Consider the following 24,501-nt stretch of genomic DNA (forward strand, 5'->3'; position numbering starts at 1 on the left):
GATATCCGTCATGTTTGTGACGGAATCACTCCATCTGCCAAACTCTCAATTAGGCCCTATATGTCCTTCGTTGGCTAAATCAGTAAACACATATATATTGAGTCTATCCTGCATTGGTTTAGAGTGACAGATGTGATTAATAAATAATGGACATACTGGGCTAGAGTGGGTTTTTTGGGGAAGACCATGGTAACCAAATGTTTATTTAAAGCTTGGTAAAAGATATAAGGATACTTTAAATCCTTGAGGAAGTCTCCACCAGGTTAATTGAGATCTGACAAATGAGAACGATGAGCGTTATTAACTATCTTTGTGTATGGGGATTGATAAGAAGGTGAAACAATGATCCACCACTTTAACCAGTGGGCTATAGCTGGAATGCAGGAAAGTATGTGTGGTGAGGGCAGGAATAACACTTCAGATAACAGGTATACCTGAGTTCGTAGACTTTTATTGGTTCTTTTTTTTTCTATTTGATGAGTACTATTACTTTTGTGTTTCCGTCTTTTCTCTAATGATGGGATTTTCTTTTCACCTCAGATTTCTTTCTTTCGTTCTTCTGTTGGCTTCTCTTCGTGACATGGAATCACCGTTTCGTGAGCCCGTCGGAATAAGAGACCCAGCAATCAATTCAGTGTAGGAATACAAGTGCGTTATCAATAGTGCTTGTTAGTTCATCTTTGTGCTACCGCCACCATGGGGAGTGAAGGAGTCAATAAAGGGGAATTAACATATATGCGGAGAAATGCAAATATTGAGTTATCTTCTCTCAAACAGCTTCTTTCCTGCCTCGTTATCTATCCCGCTAGAGCTGTGCCTAAAAAAACCTCTTCCCTGAAGTAATAGCAATGTCGAGGGATACAGGGACTTTACGACTTGTGGTGTTTCCAAGGGATAGCTTTCCATTAGGTTTCTAGTTTCTCTGACTTCCACTCCCAACCTCCCCGTTTCCCCCAGTATTTGGACCACATTGCCCGTATCCGGCTTAGCCATGACTCTCCTGAGTCCTGGCAGGGCGTAGAGCTGAAACGGTGTTTCAACAGCAGGTTTGTCTTATTGGTATCCTGGTTTCGTTCTTTGTTCATTCCTTCTCCTTTCACAACACTGTGCCCTGTAGAGGCCAGGTTTCTCAGGTTTTCTTTATTTCCCTGGGTCTCCGGTCTCCCATGCACCTTCGTCCACCTCCTTCCTGGACTTCAACTCTGACGACTCTCTCAGCGTTTTTTCCCCTGACCTCTTGAAGGTGCCCAGCTCTTCTTCTGCCTCTGGCAGACTCATCCTCTCAGCGTCTTGTGCTTTGCTTAGCAACACGTCAAAGCTCAGAATCACAAAAAGAGAACCTTTCTCTTCTGAATCATGTCTCTGGAATGGTTTAAGCCTCTCTTCTCCCTCCATGGACATACACCAGGAGACATCATCATTTTCCTCAGTGGAGGGGTTAGGGACTACGGTGGAGCTGTGAATCACAATGCTATTGATAGCACAAAGGTCTTGGATGACATGGTACACATTGGTCTTCATTTTTATAGGGAAAATGGGCGTGTTACAGCAGCTAACAGTAGGCACAAGAATTCCCCGTTTAATGATGTCAGAAATTACACGTCGATTTTGTCTTTAAGCTTTCAGGATGGCGAGGGTATTGTGGGTCGCGCGATAGCTTACTCCAAGGGTTCACTTTAGTTTTAATGGGTTTAACTGTTGCAGCGCAACCAACATCATTTGCACTTGTAGACCACAGATTAGAATGAAACTGTACAAGACGTTTATTCAGTTCATTAGAGGTATGGGTACTGCATTAAATAAGAGAGAGATTTGTTTCACAAAGAATGGCCAAAAACTCCTCTTTATGATGTGGTTGAATATTCAAGAAAACACCGCCATTAGACAGAAAACAGTACAATATGCGCAAGTTTACACGTCTGTGAGAGCCAATTTAAAGAGTCCTAACAAGTTTACAAGGAATGTTGGGTTTAACGGGAAGGCATGTTTATCACTAATGGGTCCCAGGGTAAAAGGAACGAAGTCTGAAATGTGGTCCGGAACTTTCCTATTTGAGATGCTAACTGCATAGACGAAAAAGCCAGATAGAGAGACTTGGAAGGAAATTCATAGGATTTGAGGGCAGACAGGCTGGCACCGACATCAATAAGGCATGGACCATGCTTCCCATTAATGGTGCACTTCACGTAGTAGCCATTCTGATCAGCGAGGCTTAGGTTATTCATGCCTCAGTCTGCACCTCTCCAGCTGTCCTAGTAATCTGGGTACTGGTCTTGGGTAGTCTGAACGATTTTGGGAGGGTTGGGCTTCTGGGCTGTTGCTCTGGTTCCGTTTTGTTTTGTTTTTAGGATATTTTAGTTTCTTTCTTTATTTGATTAGTCAGTGTTTCTAAATCAAAGGTGCCGTTCCTTGGAAGCCATTGTTTCTCATCCTCACTAGTGAGCCCCACCCACTGTTTTAAGAATCAGCTTGTCCTTTTGCCATTTAGTGGTATGTAGTGTGGGCTGGAGCCCCTTTTGACGGGGCTCTTCTTTCTTGAATAACTTAGCCCCCATCTCTAGTTCACATTCACAGTCAGGGCTGATTTTTCTGATCAGAAATCAGGATTGTAACTTTCTCGCTTACGAGTGCCAAAGTAAAAATGAGGCTTCAGCTGTCACAGATGTGAAGGCCTGCACATCTTGTTATAACATTGGAGTACTATATAAATACAGTTATAACAACAACATGGGTGCTATAAACGTGGTAGTCTATTAAGCATAACATTATGATTTAAAAACAATATGGCTGATGTAAGCATGCTAATATAATACGCACAGAGCTGTGCAGATGTTTTCACTTCTCATAGCTGCACTACTGTTTTCAAGGGCATTATCACAAGAATTTCACTAAACGTTCTTATGTCTTTTGACCACAACCACAGATGGAGTTAGAATTAGACCGATAGCAAGGAATTCTAAATCCTTATCGTCAGAATTACGTTACCATATTACGATTACATTATTAGGATTGTGGTTATATAGAGATTCGTAGTCATTTATCCATTGACATTTGACATTAATTTGCAGCACCCTTACTATTCTTGCGGATTTTACTTTTTTTACCAGCTTTGAAAAGTCAACAGTATCTTTCAGCAAATTGGATCAAGGGCTTTCTTAAAGGCTAATGTTCTGTGTTGAGTCACTGTCAAGTGTTACTATCTCAGTGGGCTTAAGGTATTATGATAACTCGGAACCCCCTGCTTGGATTCTGTTATTAATATTTTTTCTTACAGGTTAGGAATTTGGAGTAACAAAAATGTGAGAAGCTTTTTTATGTCACCTCTGGTTACAAACCTTTTTGAGCCCAGTAATAAAATCAAAGTGCAATGAGTCAGTGGTGCAGCAAATTAAACTAGTGTTATTGTTATTCACTGCAGTCCTGGGGAACATGTTTTCATCAGGTGGTTTAATCAATTTGTCTCACAAAACTTCTTATTCTGAAATACAATTATTCTGTGTTTTGGTGGCGGAAATCACTGTGGTTAGAGATGTATTGAAGGACTGCAGAGAAAAAGCCACCACTGGTACGTTTACAGTATTGTATTCAGATCTTAAAATTGAAGTAAAACATTTGACCCTCAGTTTCCACTCACACCGTCTAAGACAGTGTTCACTTCCACCATCTTTCCTTTTCATCCCTAGTAGTTTTAGTACAGAGAAGCCATTTTGATGGTTATGAGTGCTGGACTTTGTCCTCTGTGAAGTGTCACCCGCAAAAGGTTTGCCTTCACCCCCCCTGTTTTCTGAACCCATTTATGTTGGATTTTAGGACTCTGTGCACTTTACCACTGCTAACCAGTAATAACGTATTTGTATTTTTGTATTTATAAAGCGCATTCTGGCCACAGCATCGACATGCTGAGCAATAGAGGGTAGAGCGTCTAAAAGAGGAGACAGGGAGAGAGAAAATAAAACTACTGAGTAAAGAGCCAAGTCTTTAGCTGCTTCCTAGAAGCCAAAACATTATTCGCCGCCCGCCAAGGTTGAACCGCCAAACGGCGGCCTATGCGGCCGCAAACCTGCCAGCCGCATTTCAACATCTCCGCTGGGCCGTAACATTGCAGCCGGCTCCTAATGGAGCTGGCGGCAATGTGGCAGTGCGGCGGGTGCAGCAGCACCCGTCGCGCTTTCCACTGTCTGCCAAGCAGACAGTGGAAATCGCGATAGGGCTGTGCCTTGGGGCCCCTGCACTGCCCATGCCAAGTATATGGGCAGTGCAGGGGCCCCCAGGGGCCCCGCAAGTCCCCTTACTGACAGCCTTTCCATGGCAGTGTCTACCGCCATGGACAGGCTGGCGGTAAGGGGAGTCAAAATCCCCAGGGCAGTGCTGCTTGCAGCGCTGCCCTTGCGGATTGCGGCCGCCGGGACCTCCATGGCGGAAAACCGCCAGTCCCGGCGGTGTTACCGCGGTGGTAGCTCCGCGGTCATTATAATAGCATTTCGTACTGCCAGCCTGTTGGCGGTACGAACGCCACTTTAACCCTGGTGGTTGGTGACTGCCAGGATTGAAATGAGCCCCTATGTCCCTTCCTAATCGTCAAGGGGAGCACATTCCAATGTTTGGCAGCAGCCACAATAAATGCTTTATCATCCCATCTGGACTTACGAGTACAAGAAACATGGACCAGATGGGTTCCTGTTGATCTGAGCTGACGGCTTGGCATATACCAACGTAACCTTGAGGAGAGATATGCAGATCCGCGCATATGCAAAGACTTGTGTGTCAAACAAAAAGTTTTAAAAATAATACACTTCATGACAGGTAGCCAATGCAATTGTTTCAAACTTCCGCTAGCCGAAGCTGAGCGGGGAAGGTCTAATATTAAACAGACAGCTGTATTTTGAATCAATTGAAGTTTCCTAAGCGAGGTTTTGTCAATGTTGAGCATTAAAGCATTACAGTAGTCTACTCTAGAAATTACTAGTGCCAAGGAAACTGTGATTCTAAGCACCTTTTGTAGATATGGAAAAATATTCTTCAGAATTGTAAGAGTCTAAAAACTGGATTTAGTGATGGAGTTAACTTGGGAGTTAAAAGATAGGCGGTTGTCAAACATAGCTCCCAAATTTCTGGTAGAAGCAATGGGGGCAGGCAAATCACCACACAATGATGGCCACCATCGTGAGCTCCACAATTCCTTACTAGAGCCAAAACGCAAAATCTCTGTTTTATTGCCATTTATCTTAGGCCAATTCAAGCCCATCCAACTGTTAACCTCACTCATACAGTGATGGAATCAATCTGCAACTTCCTCCCAGTTCTTAGGAAGAGGAATGATTAGTTGTGTGTCGTCAGCATAAGAAGTGGCCATAAAACCAAACGATCGAATAAGTCTGGCCAATGGTGCTACGTACAGATTAAATAGTGTGGGGCTAAGTGAAGAGCCTTGAGGGACACCGCACAGTAGTTGATATGTGGGTGCTCTAAAATCCCCACAACTTACTGTGGTAGATCTCTCTCCTAAAAACGATTTCAACATATTCAGTGCTGTACCTCTAATCCCCGCTTGATGGGGACGAAGTGCCATAATATGTGGGGAAATCATATCAAAAGCAGCTGATAGGTCTAATAGTACTAAAATGGCTCCTTGCCCCTCATCCACTAATCTACGAATAGCGTCTGATGTGGTAATGAGGGCCGATTCCGTATGGGCTTTTCTAAAGCCATGTTGAGTAGAATCTAGGCTACCAGAATCTTGAAAAAATGTGGCTAGTTCTACGTCAATGTGTTTTTCAAAGGTTTTAGCCTGGAAAGGCAGCAGGGCGATAGGCTGCAAATTCTTAAGGTCATGTGCTGCTCCATCTGTTTTTTTTTTCAGGGGAACCACTGTCGCTTCCTTCCAGGATGGGGGAAAAACTCCCATAGTCATAACCTCCTGAAATACCGGAGCAAGAGCTGTGGATACTAAATCAGGGACAAGCTGTAATATATGGGGAGGGCAAGGGTCCCTGGGGGAACCTGATTTAATGCCCATCATGATCTCTTTGATACTTTCCGGTCATAATGGCTGGAAATCAGTCAGCATGGGGCAGTCATCATCTAAAGTGCTATTTAAATAGCCGTATGGGTCTGATATCCCCACAGAATGAATAAAACTCGCTTGAATTTGTAAAACGTCAAAAAAAAAAAAAAAAGTAGCCACCTTATTGCAGAATTCTTGAGAATTTTCCAACTCTGGGGGTGTAGAAGGGACCGTAAGGGAGCGTACCCCTTTAAAGAGTTCTCTAGGTGCATTTGATTCCTCCTTAATTTTCTGAGTATAAAACTCGGTTTTAGCTTTATTTCTTGATTCTTTGTAGGTGCTGAGGACAGCTCTAAACTTCTCTTTCTCCTCAGAGTTTGAATCTAATTTCCATCTCCGTTCTTGTAGGCGATATTTTCTCTGCAGGCTCTTGAGATCATTGGTAAACCAGGGGCAACTAACTTTTTTCTTCTTTAAAGAGAGAGGGGTTCTAAGCAGGGCTAATTGATCAATTGCAAAATTGACCCCCTGTTTAAATCTGTCCGTTGCCGACAAAGGAAGATTAATTGCCGCTTCCCAACTTGAAACCAATGCCGGTCCTAATTGTTGACTCCTAATGCAGTTCCAATGTGTAACTGGTTTCAAGGTAGGGCTAACATGCTGAGGGCATAGAGCATTAGTCAAACTTAAAATAAGAAGATGGTGGTCAGTCCAGTCAAGCAGCCTATTCTTCAATAAAACCAAGTCATCATGCCGGGCAAATATCCCGTCCAGCAGGTGACCTGCCCTATGCGTAGCCTATGCGTAGCTGTCGTAACTTTTAATTTCCAATCGAAATCTGCCATAAAGTTCAGGAACTCATTGATATGAGGGTCCTGACTATCATCAAAGTGAATATTGAAGTCCCCCAATACAATACATTTGGTAGACATAGTTATTGGCTCAAATATGTCTGACCAATGCTGCAGGAAAATAGAGTAGGGACCCGGATGTCGGTACACCAGTAGTCCCTCAAGTAACACCAAATAACACAGTATTTTTCTGACGTATCTTAAAGCAGGCACCCTCGCAGATCTCTGATGCAACATTCATGGCTTCCCAATGACAGCAGATAATAGATTTAAAGATGGTAGCCAGACCCCCTCCTCTACTTGAAATTCTATCCAGTCTACAAAATGAACATCCTAATGGAGTGGCTGCTATGAAATCAGGGCTTGAATCTTCTTTAGCCCAAGTTTTGGTAATAAAAAGGCAGTCTAAATGTTGATGGACAATTAAGTCTTCTATTTCGGTCTTATGTTTGACCAAAGAGCTTGCATTAACATGCTTATGCTCTCTCCTTCAAACATGGCAAAGTTAGCTTACACCCAATTGTCACGTTTAATTTACTTGCAAGTACCTAATAAAGTGGTATTACATGTACCTAGAACCTGTAAACTTTAATGCTGCTAGTGGGTCTGCAGCACCTGTTGTGCCACTCACTTAAGTAGCCTTTTAAAGCATGTCTAAGGCCTACCATTGCAGCTTGTGCACAATTATAAACTGCCACTTCAGCCTGGCAAAGTAAGCCTTTTGCCAGGTCTAAACCTCCCTTTTCAATAAATACACATCACTCGTAGAGTAGTCCCTAAACAGTCCAAATGACAGGGTGCATTGTATTTAAAAGATTGGACATGTGGGTTTAAGTTTTACATGTCCTAGTAGTGAAAAACTAAATTTGTTTTTCACTACTGCGTGGCCTGTCTCTCCCATAGGATACCATTGGGTTATCTTAATACATATAATAAGTGCTACCTTTTGATTGTGAACAGGTAGAAATGTCATGTTTGGTGTGAAATAAATAGTAATTTAAAATCCTCTTTCGTGGTAAAGTTGATTTTTAAATTATAATTTTGAAAATACCACATTAAGAAACTTGGCATTTTCCTTCCCTAAACTTTCAGAGAACACAGAAAAAGGCTCAAATCATAGTACACTGCCCACAGATCTTGGGGAAACCCATGCCATCGACATTTGAAATCCCAGCCCAGGTTTCACCAGTACAACCAAACCCTCAAAGATCCAGTGGGTGAATTGTAGGTGGGAAATTCCCCAAAGAGCCTTCGTGGTGGGCTGGTGTCATTCTGAATATTAATTGTAAAGCATTCTGTTAGTATATCCCAGGCCTGTGATATGCAATACTTCCGTAGACCCTCCCTTTCTCCCTTATGCAACAATGTACTCTGCGCAGCCCCATTGAATCAATTGACCAAGCCGTGATGGAAGGGGCAGAAGACTGTTTCCACTTCATAGTGACATCACGCTTTGCTAGAAGGAGAGCTAGGTGCTGGAATCTAGTCATGGGCTTGTCAAGAGGCAGGTGAGGGAGCAGGCCTAGATGCAGGCCTGTTGAGGAGTTGTGAATGACAAGGCCAGTCGTGGTTGTCAGGACATTGAGAATCTGTCCCCAGTACTGTGGAGTGTTTGGAAAAAGTCATGTGTGGATGACGCCACATCCCCATTGTGAAACAACTGACGTATAGACACTAAGGTAGCAAAAGCCATCAGCTCCCTGTTCTGGAACAGGTCCCCAATAGTGGATATGCCAGCCTGCTTGCCCCTTGGCAAGTGTGGCAATTCTTTGTATTTGTTATTTAAATTTAATTTACGTCATCCAAATTTCATTTACATTTCATTCAAATTACTTTCAAAATTGTGTTACTAGCTTCATGATGCCAGCATAACAGAACACCCATACAAATAGCATTTTGTATTGAAAACAGGTACAAAACTTGCATTTACGTACACTGAAAGCTAAAAATGCATGCATCTCTAATTTCTCTATTACAGTAAATCAGTTTCCTATTATGCAGTGCTTAACAATACCCATATGTGTTGAACACACCTTGATTCAGATACCTCATTCCTACGAGTCCACTGAGGCACACTGACAGTCTTTCACAAACCAGAGTTTACCATTAGCTGCATAAGCTATCCAGCACTACACCTTGCAGTCACAGTCTTGTGCACAGGATCAAAACAGACACGGATGACCTTTGGCCGCATGCAGCAAGATTTGGATACCAGGTCCATCTCCCTGAACTGCCATGCATGGCCAGCACTAGTACCCATTCCAACCAAAGGGAATCTTCCTCTCTTTCGCCTCTACAGAACAGTCTATGGTCTCAGGGTAATGCTGTAGCAAGGCCCCAAGTAAACTCCACACCAAACCAGCCTCTCGTGTAGCCCCTTGGAACTCTATGCACTGATAACAGCATCAGAAATCAACAATATGACAATGATACACAACTGTACTTGGACGTCTCCCCTGCTTCAGGCCTTCTGTGCCTCTAATACTTCCTTGCGTCACCCCGACTTAGTTGTCCAGGACCTACCCGAAGCTCAACCCTACCAAGACTAAATTTCTATTATTTGCCAAATAAATCCAACAACTACTTCAACCATAGCTCAATCACAGGATTCTTGAGGGATTCAAGCCTCAAATCTCACCAAGTGCCAAGTCACATGAATTCATTCTGGGGACGACCCTCACCCTCAGGTAACACTTTTTCAATAAAACAAGGACTGCCCATGCCAGCATTTTCACTATTAAGTGAAACATTTCGTACCAGAAAGTGACTTCTCGACATCCATTCAAGTTCTTGTTCTCTTGCATTTGGGTGGCGTTACTGCTCTGCTCCATGGCCTGTCATACTTTGCATTACCCACCCCACTCCCCACTTTAAGAGCATCCTAAATGCGGCAGCACATCTCATCCAGTGTCTGGGCAAACGAACATTTACAATGCCAGTTAGATGAGCAACCTGTATATCCTGCTGACAAAGCCACAACTCTCTAGTGATTCCTGGCACACTTGCAGCTAGGACACCATCAGACTGCCGGGAAAGAATTGGAAAAAACTCAAATGCAGGGCAATAGCCTTTTTCTGTTTAGGCACTTAGTATGTGGAGCAACACTCCATCAGGACCAACTCAAGCCTGCTTTAATTTAAGAAAGAGCTGAAGATGCACCTTTTTAAAGACACTATGGGCCTGATTTAGATCTCAGCAGATGAAATACTCTGTCACAAATGGGACGGAAATCCCGTCCACCATGTTACGATCCTCGCATAGGATATAATGGGACTGTAATACGGCAGGCGGGATATCCGTCACATTTGTGCCAGTCTTCCTCTCTGCCAAGATCTAAATCAGGCCCTATGTTACAATGCAGTTTAGTTCAGCTTTGCTCCCAGAAACAAAACTACCTCTCCAATCACTTGCTGGCTGTATATTTTCCTTTCAAATTGTACAATTCTGTTCTACCTTTTTGTCTAGAATCATAATAAATACCACATATGTGGCCTAGGCCATCCGCAGTGACTTCTGGGCGAAGGGCCCCGGGTCTGGCCATGCACAGTGGCTCTGGGCTTGCAGATTGGCTGAAGATCATGCGTTCTGCCCAGTGCCTGTTGTGCATAACAAAAGGGAATGCCAAACAGGTACTTGGAGTGGAGAGAGTGCACACAGGGCTTGAGCGCTCCCACACCCTGTGCCTTGAGCCACCGTACTTGTAACCTGTTATAAGTAGTGGTCTTTGGTGGCAGTGGCAATGGGCACACAGAACGGCCAATGGACACATACTGCATCCAGAGTTTGTTGTGCTTGTGCATTGCTGGGCTGTGGGGGCTATATGGTATGAACAAAAAGCATGTCCTTCGTTCAGAGAATGCCCTGCTAAAGCTCCAGAACAAACTGTAGCAGCAGGGCACTGGGTCGCTGTAAGAGCCCAATGAAACTTGGAAAAGACGTCAGAGAACAAAACCAAACAATTCACTGAAATAAACTTTGTTAAGTCATTGTTCTTAGCTCACATAGCACTTTAACATGGTATATTAAAAAATGAGAAATTCCTTTTCAATACTTAAGATGAAAGAGCAAAACATAACAACACCATGAATTCACCCTTTAGTGGTCTGCTGTGCAATCATAACTCCTCTATTGCATGTTTTATGAACCCTCACTTAGGCCCTATTATGAGTATGGCAGTCACAAGACCGCCCGACTCACGGTGCCGGTCGAACCGCCGCAGCTGTGACCACATTATGATCCTGATGGCCGGACCGCCAAAAGTCTCTACCAGGATCTTTCATCCCGATAGGATGATGGCAGTCATGGTTGTAATCCGCTACGGCGGCCCTGAAGTCAGCGCTGCCATGCTGATTACAACCATGTTATGTGCCAGCCTTTTCATGGTGGTTCAACCCCCATGAAAAGGCTGCCGGAGAACAAGTGCAGTGGGCCATCGGGGGGCCCATGCACTGCCAAAGACTTGGCATTGGCAGTGCAGGAGCCCCCCTCCACAATACCGTTGGAATATGCACTGTCTGCTGTGCAGATAGTGCTCATTCAGATGGTGCTAGGGAGCCCCCCTGTGCAGCGGCATTGGACTCTGCTTAGCCCCTTAGTGCCACTGATGACATCACAGATGGAGGTATCAGTGATATCAGTGCCAGTATCACAGCTCTGGGACTTCATTCATGACATCATTAAGGTTGCAAATGAGTGCTGATGTACATGCCTGTTGATTGGTACAGTAACCCCTTCCTTATTTCTATTTGATTCAAGAATATGGAGTTGTTGTAATGCCCAAGACAATGCACATTCTCTGCTGGCCAGGTGGCAGGTGCACTCAGTGAAGTGCCTTTTCGAAAGTCACTCTCTTTGACAGATTGCACTAGGTAGTACTTACTTCCATCCTCAACAGATTCTGTGGCAGATGGGGCTGAGCGAAGGTCCTTTTGAAGAAGAGACCCAGCAACCTTAATCTTATAGGCAGGTCCACAAGTTAAGCACAATAGGTTCCGAGGTAGGAGTTGCTGTACTGTGGGGCTGGTCAAAGGCACACACAGTCCTCTAGGCTCTGCAGAGATCAACCCAGCCATGCATGCAGAACCTATTGGGCAAGGCACATTCACTTGGTGGGGTTATCGTTGATTCAGTACATAAATGTGTAGAATGTCTAGGGTTTGATTGATTTTAGCATACAGAAAACTATGCAGTGTAGTAACAGCTTTGATTTACTTTGACAACATATTATCCTTTAGTTTGTTTGTTGCAAAGTATTTTTGACCACATGTAAATAAAATACAATATAATATGCTATTGTATCTTTCCTCAGTTAATGCGATGGATCGTTAGTGAACTAAGCGCACTCTGGAAGATTTACAATTCACCTCCTTCTGCAAATGATAAAACGAACACAGCAGATCCTCCAGTGCCTGTGTGGAGACCTTGGGATCATTTATATGCTCTCTGCAAAGCAGTTAAGGGACATGTACCTCTATACAATAGCTACGGAAAGTATGTGGTGAAACTTTACTGGATGGTGAGTGATATCCTTTAATTCAGAAGAAAAGTCTTCAGTGACACATTTAAATTTCAGTATAGACTTTTTGTGTACATTACAGATGTAAGGGAATTATCAACACCATGAATTGAATGGTAAAGCAGCATGACATTTTGCTATACGTTTCAACTATTCTTGAAGGCCATACATATTTGATTGACTGTATTTTTAAAGATTTGTATGTATAATTTATTTTTCTCATTTACTGATCCTCCGCTCCTCCCCACTTGTAGTAAAAATACTCCTGCAGCTCATACTCCTTATAGCCGAACCTACCAACACACCAGACACACTGTCTGTCCCTTTGGCAACACTTATTTTACAACGCCTCTGTCATATGAAATTAAAGCATTTTTCATCTACTTAAAAATTGCATGGGCTGCACGCACTTCAGTCATGCAGATATGGCTATGAAACCATTCCTACAACCATGTGTGGTATGGTTGCAATGCTTGCGCTTGGCGGTAGCACAGAATTTAGAAACACTGGATCTTCCATTCTAATACATATCTACTCCTTCAGATTCCTTATATGAAACTTTTTTGTAGGGGCCAGACTGAATCCCGGAAACTTTTTAGTTATGATGAGTAACCAGACAATTTGTAGTGACATTGTGCAAAGCAAGCTGTTGATTAATGCTGTTTCACTGGAAGTGATGTAGAAATTCTTACAAGTACATCAGACATCAGTGTTATCAACTCCTTTTTCAGTCACAGTTTTTCTCTTTTCGACAATTATATAAATGCTAAAACCTTAAGTCTTTATAGCCTAAATGTCCCAATTACACGACAGTCTGTTCTAATAAAAGTTTCTTCCTTGGTAAGTAGGAGTCAGGTAGCCAGTTCACATAGGATAACCGGTTGTAGATTTATCCAAGAGGTTACATGTTAGGTTACTTAAAGGGAAACCCCAGCAGGAGCAGCATCCTCTCTGCTCAGCCCATACACTTAACTGCCCAGTCCTTCAGTCAGTCACCAACATTCCATGAAATCATAAGCTTGCTGTGCAGGGCAGGGAGACAGAGAAGCTGTGCAGAGATCCATTACAACCAACAGCAGATTATAACCAATCTCCTTCCTTTTGAGAATAATAAAATACAAAAAGAACTAATAAACTACCCTCAAAACCATAATAGGATCTAGCTTCTATAGGCCCTAAAAAGTATTGACACAGTGGTAGTATTCAACCCCATTCATACAAAACCAAAAGCACACCAATATACATGTCCCACAGAATCATTAACAACACAACTTATTACTCAACCATGCACAAACAATAAAAAAAACAGAACCACAAAATGGGTATCTTTAAACCCTCACTCAACACAGAACAGGGCATCTTCTGCATAATACAATGGGTGTCATTCATCCCTCGCTATAGCAGTAGGCAAAGGGTGCCTTTCAACCCTCATTCTAGAAATGTGCAGTGGGTATCTTTAAACCGTTATCCAATATGTGGCAACAGAGAACCACATGAATTTAGTAATGGGTCTCTTTCAACGCTTGCTCATCCCAAAACAACAGGGAATCCTGTGAATTTAGCAACAGGTCTCTTCCAAACCACACTCATCCCAAAACAACAGGACATCTTCTGAGTTTAGCAACAGGTCTCTTTCATCCCACACTCATCTAAAAAACAACAGGGCATCTTGTAAATTTAGCAACAGGTTTAGCACTATAGGTTCACCCTTTACTGCTGACTCTTGCAGGCTTAGGAACACTCACTCTCTACTGCATATTGTCACAGGACTAGGGACTTAAATGACATAATACATCTATCACACGCATGCAAAACATGGATACCCTCTACTGTGCACTGTTGCAGGACCAGGGACTCAAATGACAAAATACATTGCATGCAACAAATATAAACGCATTTTCCTGACTATGACACACAAACCTGGAACAGAAGATCAAACATGTACAATACAATTTGACATCAAATATAAACATTCAGCACAGCATTAAAATCTTCTCTGGCAACAAACACTAAGGGTCTCATTACAACTTTAGCGTTTAGAATGATCTGACCACCAAAGCTGCGGGGAGGAGGTGGCCATCATACCAGCAGCCTCACCCCTCCTTGACCCCCCACAGTTGCTTTTTCGATGTTTCCACCAGGATGACAGGCAGAAATATTGTATTACTATGTTTCCCCTGGTCAGACCGGCAAAGACAGATCTACAGCATTGGCCTCGGCTCCCTTCAAGGTCAATGCCTTGGCACAGCAGCACCCTTGGAATGCGCACTGTCTGCAGGGCGTGCTGGCAGGGGGCCCCCAGCACTGGCTTTCCGACAGACTTTTAATGACGGGATCCTGCCGTGAAAAGGCTGGCAGAAAGAGGACTCGTAATCAGCATGGTGGTGCTGAACTCAGCACTGCTGTGGCTGACCACGACTCTGACCGCCGCCACCCCGCCGGGATCCATGATCCTGGTGTTGGTGGCGGTCTCCGACAGCCAGGGTTGTAATCTGGCAGTCGAGCTTCCAGGAGTGCAGCGGTCACAAGTGTTGTAATCAAGAATTCCCTCTTGGTAAGTAGGAGTGAAGTAGTCAGTTCACGTAGGATATAATTTATAATTTTATTTAAAAGGTTACAGGTTACGGTACAAGGTACTTAATAAGGTAACCCCCACCAGGGGCAGCATCCTCTCTGCTCAGCACACTCTCTCTAACAGTCACGCTCCTCTAGTCTCTCACCCAATATTCCATGACATTACACACTGGCTGTGCAGTGCAGAGAACAATGAAGCTGTGCACAAAATGCATCACAAGCATAACAGATTATAACACAATTGCTTTTGCTTTCTAGTAAGTCCCACTACTCTTCGTCTTGTGGGAAGTTGTTGGGACAGCGCATTTTCATGGTGTGCATAGAACTACCTCCATGACCTCATATATTCACATATGCCAGTGGTGCAGCATACCGATTTTTTGTGAATGAGAGGGTAGTCTACTGATGGATCACTGACAAAACGTTGAAATCAACAATATTGTGTAGCACAAATATCATGTCAAAAATATTGTTTACAAAAACATCCTGTCCTTATCCTTCTACTGATACCTACAAAAATATTTTTAAAAGTTTGACATTATATAGGTATATATATATATATATATATATATATATATATACACACACATATATATATATATATATATATATATATATATATATATATATATATATATATATATATATATATAAAGATTCCAATTGGAATGTGGAATCTATGCAGTCCTGAGAACTCTTTACATATGCAGAAATCAAGTGGTATTGTCAATGATGTATGATGTTCAGTCCATCTGGATGCAGTGATTTTAATGGTACATCCAGAAGTTTTCTCTGATGTCCAGTAGTTCTTCTTTTAAGACATGTTCCACAGGGAACATTTTCAAATCTGATAGTGAATGGTCCACAAGGTTAAAATGATTGGCTACAGCCTGTGCAAGTTTCTTGTTAATTATTGCTGATTTGTGATTCCTGAATTGTGTATGCGGGTCATTCACTGTTTGGCCACATATTGTTTTTTATAGCTGTGGCGTTGGCACTGAATCACATAAATAATGCACATTGAGCGACATGTAAGATACTGTCTTATTCCATAAGACATACATATATATTTATATGTTCAATGGCATGTGTGGCTGTAGATACACATGCTTTGCATAAGTGTGCCATCTAGTGTTGGGCTCGGAGTGTTGCAAATTGTTTTTGTTCTCAGAATCTTTTTGAGTCACAAGATCTAGTGACTCCTCCACTCGGTGATCTCCGCCATTGGGTTGGGACGTGTTTCCTCTTGCTCTGTTATTCTTCGGCTCAGCCTACCCCGAACTCTTCCCTTCTATCTTGCTTTCAGCGCTGGTATAGTATTTTGATCGCTTTTTACTAAATTTAATGTACTCTAACCGAATTCCTGCATCAGGAGTCAGTTCACCTCCCCTTGGGGCATCGATGCCTTTCTTGGGTCTTCTCCTTCACGTGCTGTTGGAATATACAGGGCTGAAGGAACGGATTCCATTTAGGTTCTGTCCTCAATGTCATTCCAAACACAGATCAACACCTGGTGTGTAACTTGTGCTTGCCCCAGAACATAGAAGACTCCCCGGGATCGAAGAGTGCGTTGGTTGGAGATGACGTCGAAAACACCGGACTACACTCCCAACATTTTCGGAGAGGAACATGCACAGGAGGAAATGGGACATCAAGCAGCCCTCTCTAGTTGAGATTCTGAGTTGGATGTGAAATGTGACATTGAGTGTCAGCTGCTCACTGCAGCACAACATGTGAGTACACCAGCCCCAACTTTCCATCTAAAGACTTTGAAATAAACATCTAAACTGATCGTCGGTCCACCACTGCCTTTGAGCCATGGTTGGATCCAAAAGTTACATTCGGATGCCACGCCCTCTGGCTCTGCACCGAAATTTGCCAAGGTTAAGATGTCTTTGGCATCTAACACAGATCCAACACATCCCACACAGTCTTGAGATCGAGCCAAATTTTCAATCTGAGCATTTCAGCTCCGAGAAAGAAGCCATCAACATCAGTTTCGGAGCCAACGCCTTCCTTTCGAGAAAAGGCTTCCAACCTAGAACCTAGAAAGACAGCTTCGAAAGACTCCACTCTTTCATCTGTAACAGCTTCACCAGTAGAGCCAATTCTGGAAGTCAAGGATGCTCGTCAGCGTCGGCTCCACATAATAAGGGAACGGGGAAAATAATTGCATCTCCCTCTGTTCCTATTAAAAGGAGGCTTACTTTCCATGAGACATTAGGTACTACTTCTCCTCCTAAAAAAATCTCCAAGGACAAAGACAAGGCTCCAGTTCATCCTCAGCCTTCTCCACCTCACTCCCCTGTACTTTCTATTACTTCTCCACCACTACCACAACCCCCTACATCTTTCACAGACCTGCAGTTCTCTTCAGAAGGGTCACTACCACCTCATGGAGATGACTTAAGTGAAATTCCACAGAAGGCAGAACCATGGGATTTATATGACCCAGATCCCATACTCCTATAATCCATTAACCCTGATTTGTACCCAGTACGGCCTTCTCCTCCTGAAGACGCAACAGCATACAGTCAGGTTATTGCACGGGCAACTGCATACCATAATGTATACATGCACACTGACCCGATTGAAGAGGATTTTCTCTATGCTACATTGACCAACACTCACAAAGAGAGTCAGTTTATGCCCATGTTGCCAGGTATGCTTAGACATTCGACAGACATCTTTAAAGAACCTGTTAGGGCAAAGGTTATTGCTCCAGGGTCAACAAAAAGTACAAGGCAGCACCGTCAGACCCAATATTTATCAGATCACAAGTACCTCCTGACTCTGAAGTTATAAGCACAGCACGGAAACGTGCTAATAGTCAATCCACAGGAGATGCTCCTCCTCCAGATAGGAAGAGAAAAAAAAACTTGATGCAGCAGGTAAAGAATAGCTGCCCAACCTGCTAATCATTGGTGAATTGCTAATTTGCAGTCACATCTGGCAAGGTACAATAGGGCCCACTGGCACTAGATAGAAAAGTTTCCTCATACCTTCCAGAGGAACATCATAAAAGGGGACAGGAGATAGTCTCAGAAGGGCAAGCCATCTCCAATAAGTCTATTAGATATTCCATTGATGCAGTGGATACCGTGGCACGTGTTGTAAACACCAGTGTTATTATAAGAAGGCATACTTGGCTGAGATGCTCAGGCTTCAAGCCAGAAATACAACAGTTCTCAACCTGCCTTTTGATAAAGAACACTTGTTTGGTCCAGAAGTTGACACCCCATAGATAAGCTAAAAAAAGATTCAGAGTCAGCTAAAGCTATGGGAGCCCTACTAACTACACCAAGGAGGGGTACATTTTGTAGGCCACCATTTAGGGGAGGGTTCAAAACATCATCCACTGATCCTTCTTCCTCCCAGACCGAACAGGGAACACACGTTTACAACAGAGGTTCCTTCAGTGGTTCTTACAGGGGCACAAATAATTAATACAGATTTAAGGCCTCCACCTCTAGAGGTTCTGCCTCAAACACATGCTAGTGACGGCTTACAGATTCCTCAAGCACACACCTCTCCAGTAGGAGGAAGACTAGCAAATGTCTATCCCCAATGGTTCAATATCACAGCAGATAAATGGGTTCTATCAATTATCCAATATGGTTACTGTCTAGAACTCATTTCCACTTCACCAAATATTCCCCCTCATGCTCCCAAACATTCACACCACTGCTTTTTATTCTTTTGAAGAAGAGGTACAATCCCTTCTTCTCAAAGGGGCTATTGAACCAGTTCCTTATCAAGGGTTAGGAGTATATTCCCTATACTTCTTTATCCCAAAGAAAGATGGGTCACTAAGACCAATTTTGGATCTTAGACCTCTCAACCTACACATCCTCTCAGAGCATTTCCATATGGTCACTCTCCAAGATGTCATTCCCCCTATTACATTTCATGACTGCCTTAGATCTCAAAGATGTTTTTTACTTTTCCATACATCCAGCACATTGCAAATACCTCAGATTTGTAATTGCGGGAAAATACTACCAATTCAAGGATTTACCAATCAGGGTAACAACCGCTCCCAGGGTATTCACAAAATGTCTATCAGTAGTTGCCGCATCCCTGACAACATATTCATGTCTTCTCATACTTGCACAACTGGCTCTTCAAAACCAGTACCATCTAACAATGTCAGAATCACACTCAGTACAAGGTAGACCTTCTACACACTCTGGGATTTACAATCAACTTTCTCAAATCTCATCTCCAACCCTCACATATACTGCCTTATCTAGGAGCAATTTCCAATTCTCCCTCAGGGCTGGCATATCAGCCCGGATTCAAGCTTTCCAACCTCTTCTATCTCAATTACAGGAGAACCACACTTACACAGTGAGACTAGTGATGCAGCTATTACAAGTGATGATGGCTTCCTGCATTGCCATCAGTCCTCATGCCAGACCACCCATTCGTCCATTACAGCAGTGTCTGTCTCGTCAGTGGTCTAAGTCACAGGGTCATCTCCAGGATCTAGTGTTGTTGGACCAACAGACTCACCGCTCTCTGCAATGGTGGAATCACACCAACCTTTCCAAGGAACGGCCCTTTCAAGACCCTGTGCCTCAGATCACTCTCACTACAGATGCATCACCAATAGGTTGGGGAGCTCACCTCAACAACCTTACAATATGAGGATGATGGGATCCCATTCAACAAACTTATGACATCAAATACTTAGAGTTACTAGCAGTCTTTTTGGCGCTCAAAGCATTTCTACCACAACTCTCTCACAAAGTGGTTCTAGTTCATACAGACAACATGACAACCATGTATTATCTGCAAAAACGGGGGAGACACTCGTCTCAATTGTCCCTTCTTGCTCAGACAATTTGGAAATGGGTAATTCACCACCACATTCACTTACTGGCAGTATGTCTCCCAGGAATGGACAACCAGTTTGCAGACCTCCTAAGCAGGATGCAGCAAAAAGTCCATCAATGGGAACTTCACCCACAAGTAATTCACCAATACTTTCACCTGTGGGGAACAGCGGAAATAGACTTCTTTGCCACCACAGAAAATGTCAAATGCCAAAACATCATGTCTAGATACCCACACCCTCAGTCCAAGGGCAATGATCTGTGGATGAATTGGTTAGGGATACTTGCTTACACTTTCCCGCCTCTCCCACTCATTCCATTTCAGGTTTGCAAACTGGGACAAACCTCACTCACCATGATTCTTGTAGCTCCCACATACACACGCTAGCCTTGGTAAACAACAATGTTGGTTCCCCACCACAATCTTCCCAACAGACTAGACCTTCTTACTCACAAACAAGATCAAATCAGACATCCACACCTCAAAACACTCAATCTTGCGATATGGCTTCTTAAGTCATAGAGTTTGGCTACTCACAACTCCCCTCTGAATTTATGGACATTCTTAGAGAAGCACGTAAGCCTACAACCAGACAGTGTTATACTGCAAAATGGAAATATTTTGTTTGCTACTGTCAACCTAAAAACATTGATCCACTTAAAGCATCAGTGTAAGACATTGTTCGTTTCCTGCTACATTTGCAAAAGGCAAAGTTAGCATACTCATCTATTAGACTTCATTTAGCAGGTGTAGCTGCTTTCCATCAAAACGGACAACATATTTCTTTATTCAGAATTCCAGTAATCAAAGCCTTTATGGAAGGCCTTAAAAGAGTAATTCCACCCAGGGTTCCTCCAGTTCCAATATGGAATCTTAATGTTGTCCTTTGCAGTCTCGTGGGTCCACCCTTTGAACCCATGCACTCCTGTTCTTTGCCATTTCTTTTGTGGAAAGTTGCCTTTTTAGTAGCTATCAGTTCCCTAAGATGTGTAAGTGAAATACAAGCCTTCACTTTAGAAGAATCTTTCTTCCAAGTTGATGAAGATAGAGTAATCCTTAGGTCAAACCCTAAATTTCTCCCAAAAGTAGTTTCACCATTTCATATTAACCAATCAGCTGAGTTGTCTGTATTTTTCCCACAGCCAGACTCAGTCGCTGAAAGAGCTCTGCACACACTAGATATTAAAAGAGCTCTTATGTATTATATTGATAGGACTAAAGGTTTTAGAACATCTAAACAGCTTTTTGTAGCATTTTCAATGCCTCACAAATGTAATCCAATTTCAAAAACTGGGATAGATAGATGGATAGTCAAGTGTATTCAAACGTGTTATCTTAAAACTAAAAGACAGTTACCTACAGCTCGTAGAGCACATTCTACCAGAACAAAGCTGCTGCTATGGCCTTTGTAGGAAACATTCCAATAGCAGATATTTGTAAAACTGCTACTTGGTCTACACCACACACATTTACTAAGCACTATTATGTAGATATTCAAGCTCGCCAACAAGCAAATGTTGGCCAGGCAGTGCTCAGGATACTTTTTATCAGGCTAATCCAACACCTACAGGCTAGCCACCGCTTACTTGGATGTTTGGATGTGTACTGCTTTACAGTCTATGCAAAGCATGTGTATCTACAGCCACACATGCCATCAAACGGAAAATGTTACTTACCCAGTAGACATCTGTTTGTGGCATGTAATGCTGTAGATTCACATGTGCCCTCCCTCCTCCCCGGAAGCCTGTGGTCGTTGTAGTAGAATTCATTTACAAATAATGTACTTATGTATCTGCACTGCATGGATATCCTTTTTTCTATACTATCTCTCTATCTATATATCTTTATATATATATATATATACTCCTTACCTCACCCGCCTGCAGGGAAAAAAATCTAACAAAAGACTCAATGCCCATGCGCAGTATCACTTGATCTCATGACTCGAAAAGGTTCTTCCAACAAAAACAACTTGCAGCACTCGGAGCCCAACACTAGATGGCTGACTTATGCAAAGCATGTGAATCTACAGCACTACATGGCAAGAAAATATGTTGACTGGGTAAGTAACATTTTTCTTTTTTTACTTAAAAAATATTACCTCTTCAATTCCTAAACATTAAATAAATTACCAAACAAATAAAATTAAAATAAAATTTTAAAAAAAGTAATTTATAAAAAATATTATAAAAATGTGAAGGAAAACATATAAACAAATGCCATTAAACTAATCTTATAAACAAATATTAATAATGAATATATTTAACCAATATTAAGAAATGTATTGGAGTCTAGGAATAATAGATATACTATTCCCACTCCAGTTTATGCAACAGTAGAGAATGTTTAGAACTTTGGAGGGATTAAATATATTATTCCAATTCCAAACAGCACACCAGCAGGGAAAGCATTGGACTTATGAGGGGGTTAAATTTACTATTCCCACTCCAGTCCTTGCAACAATAGGGAACGAGTTGGACTTCGGAGAGATTCCATTTACTATTCCCACTCCAGTCTGTGCAGCAATAGGAAAAACATTGGACTGCGGAGGGGTAAAATTAATTTACTATTCCCACCCCAATCTGTGCAACAGTAGGGAAAGCATTGGACTTCAGATGAGTTAGACTTACTATTCCCACTCCAGTCGGTGCAACAGTAGGGAAAACGTTGGACACCGGAAGGGTTACATTTACTATTCTCACTCCAGTCTGTGTAACAATAGTGAATGTATTGGACTTCGGAGAGGTTAAATGTACTATTCCCTTTCAAGACTAAGCAACAGTAGGTAAACTATTTCACTTCAAATACATTACATATTTAAATAACCCTATTAATTTAGAAACCAAATACAACTCTTCATATAAAACATTGTTAATTAACATAAGTATATATCAAAACATTAAAAAAGATAACCAATTTACAAAAATCATAAACAGTGTAGTAATTAATTTTCAATTACAAAAGTGTTAATTTATCACTTAATTAACTTGTCACCCTTTACCCCCACAAAGCTAGCAAACATAGCACAATTTACTTAATTGATCATCAATAATAAAATTAACAATTCATTGTTAATTTATAATACCTTACTATCCTACCCTACATAATACACCTAAAATATAATTAAAATAATTAAGTATTACACAATGTACATAATTAATAATAAACTAATATTCCATTTAATAATTAAGTATACATTCATACTTAATTTACTAATTATTACTTAATTAACTTTCCACCATCAATCCCTACAAACTAAGCAGGCTGCACATAAAATATAACTAAAATATATCATTTTTAAGCAATTTACAGAATTAATAATCAATTAAATAATTAACACTACATTAAAAAATTAATTGTTAATTAATTATTAACTAATTAACTTCTCACCCTATCCCCCTACAAACACAACCTCCACTAAAATATATGTAACATGAATCAATATTACATAATAAACACTATTAATCTCAAAGGCATCCTTAAAAGTAATTAATTAATTAGATAATTTAAAAAATATATACTTAACTTCCCACCCTATCCCCATAAAAACCCAGCAACCTGCTACAATATTATAAATTAGTATTGGCAAATACATGTAAAATTTTACATCACTTCAAATTACAAACGATATTTACAAACATAATGACAATTATTCAAACATTAGTATCACATACAATTAATATATGAACTAAAACACATTAAAATGATTAAAAATCAATATTTTTTACAGCGATATTATTGAAAATTATATTAACAACCATGAAATACTTTATAACGATACTGCTTACCTGAAAAACTATATTCTTAACGACAATATTTCTTCATCACAATATTTTTATATCACAATGTTATTTTCCCATATTTCTGTCTCCCGATATTTAAAACTCAGTATTTTGTCCAAATACCCTACTGATCCCTCTCAAGTAAAATCCTGCTCTTGTGTGAATCCCAGACACTTGCTTCGATTTTCTGTGTGTGTATGTGTCAAGTTTGTGTTTATGTGGGGATTATGTGCTATATATATAGCTAGATATGTATATATATTGTTTTGGATACTTATGGTTAAAGGCAGCATCCTTGTTACCTGCTGTGAGAGCCATCATCCAGCACAAAGGCTGTGCCTAAGGAGCAACCTGAAAAGAACATTCTAACAAGAACCACCACAAACAGGTTCTGAAATCTTGGATACGGGATACATATCACCTGCTTTGCAAAATGTTTATAAAACCACCACACTTTGTTTAATTTTCAAGTACTTCATGATCAAGGAAGGGAGTGCTCCACAGAGGGTGTTATGACAAAATATTGTGGCAAGAATATTGTGAGAAACAAATATTTTGTTTGAATTATTGTGATGTCAAACATATTGTGGGTCAGAATATTATGGATAAGACTATTGTTTTTATTATTAGTTTTTAATATAATTATTGAACATGTTTTTTATTACATCATAATTTATATTGGTTTTGTAAGTGTATTTTGTGCATATTTAGGAATAATATATTGTAGTTTTTTAAATGTTTATGTTTTTGTATAATAAATTTAGGAGTGGGATGTTGGGTTTAGTGGGTGGGGAGTAAATTAAAAGTTTTCATTTTATAAGTCAGTTTTTATGTTTAAAACGGTTTGTTTTTTACATTTTAGAACTTTTTATATTAAATTATTTTAGTCAATTATATATATATTTTCTATATTTTTGTAAAAGTTTGTAATAAGTA

The 24,501-nt window shown here is 41.3% G+C and overlaps 1 protein-coding gene across 2 annotated transcripts in view; it reads left to right on the top strand.

Annotated features, from left to right (window-relative positions):
• Window positions 1-24,501, top strand: part of ADGB (androglobin) — an 871,677-nt gene that overhangs the window by 135,944 nt on the left and 711,232 nt on the right. For both annotated transcript variants that reach the window (XM_069235154.1, XM_069235155.1), the window contains exon 5: window positions 12,164-12,370. In XM_069235154.1, the coding sequence (XP_069091255.1) occupies window positions 12,164-12,370 (207 nt within the window). The remainder of the gene's footprint in view (window positions 1-12,163; window positions 12,371-24,501) is intronic.

The sequence above is a fragment of the Pleurodeles waltl genome, chromosome 5 (genome assembly GCF_031143425.1).
Source record: "Pleurodeles waltl isolate 20211129_DDA chromosome 5, aPleWal1.hap1.20221129, whole genome shotgun sequence".
Classification (NCBI taxonomy): Eukaryota; Metazoa; Chordata; class Amphibia; order Caudata; family Salamandridae; genus Pleurodeles; species Pleurodeles waltl.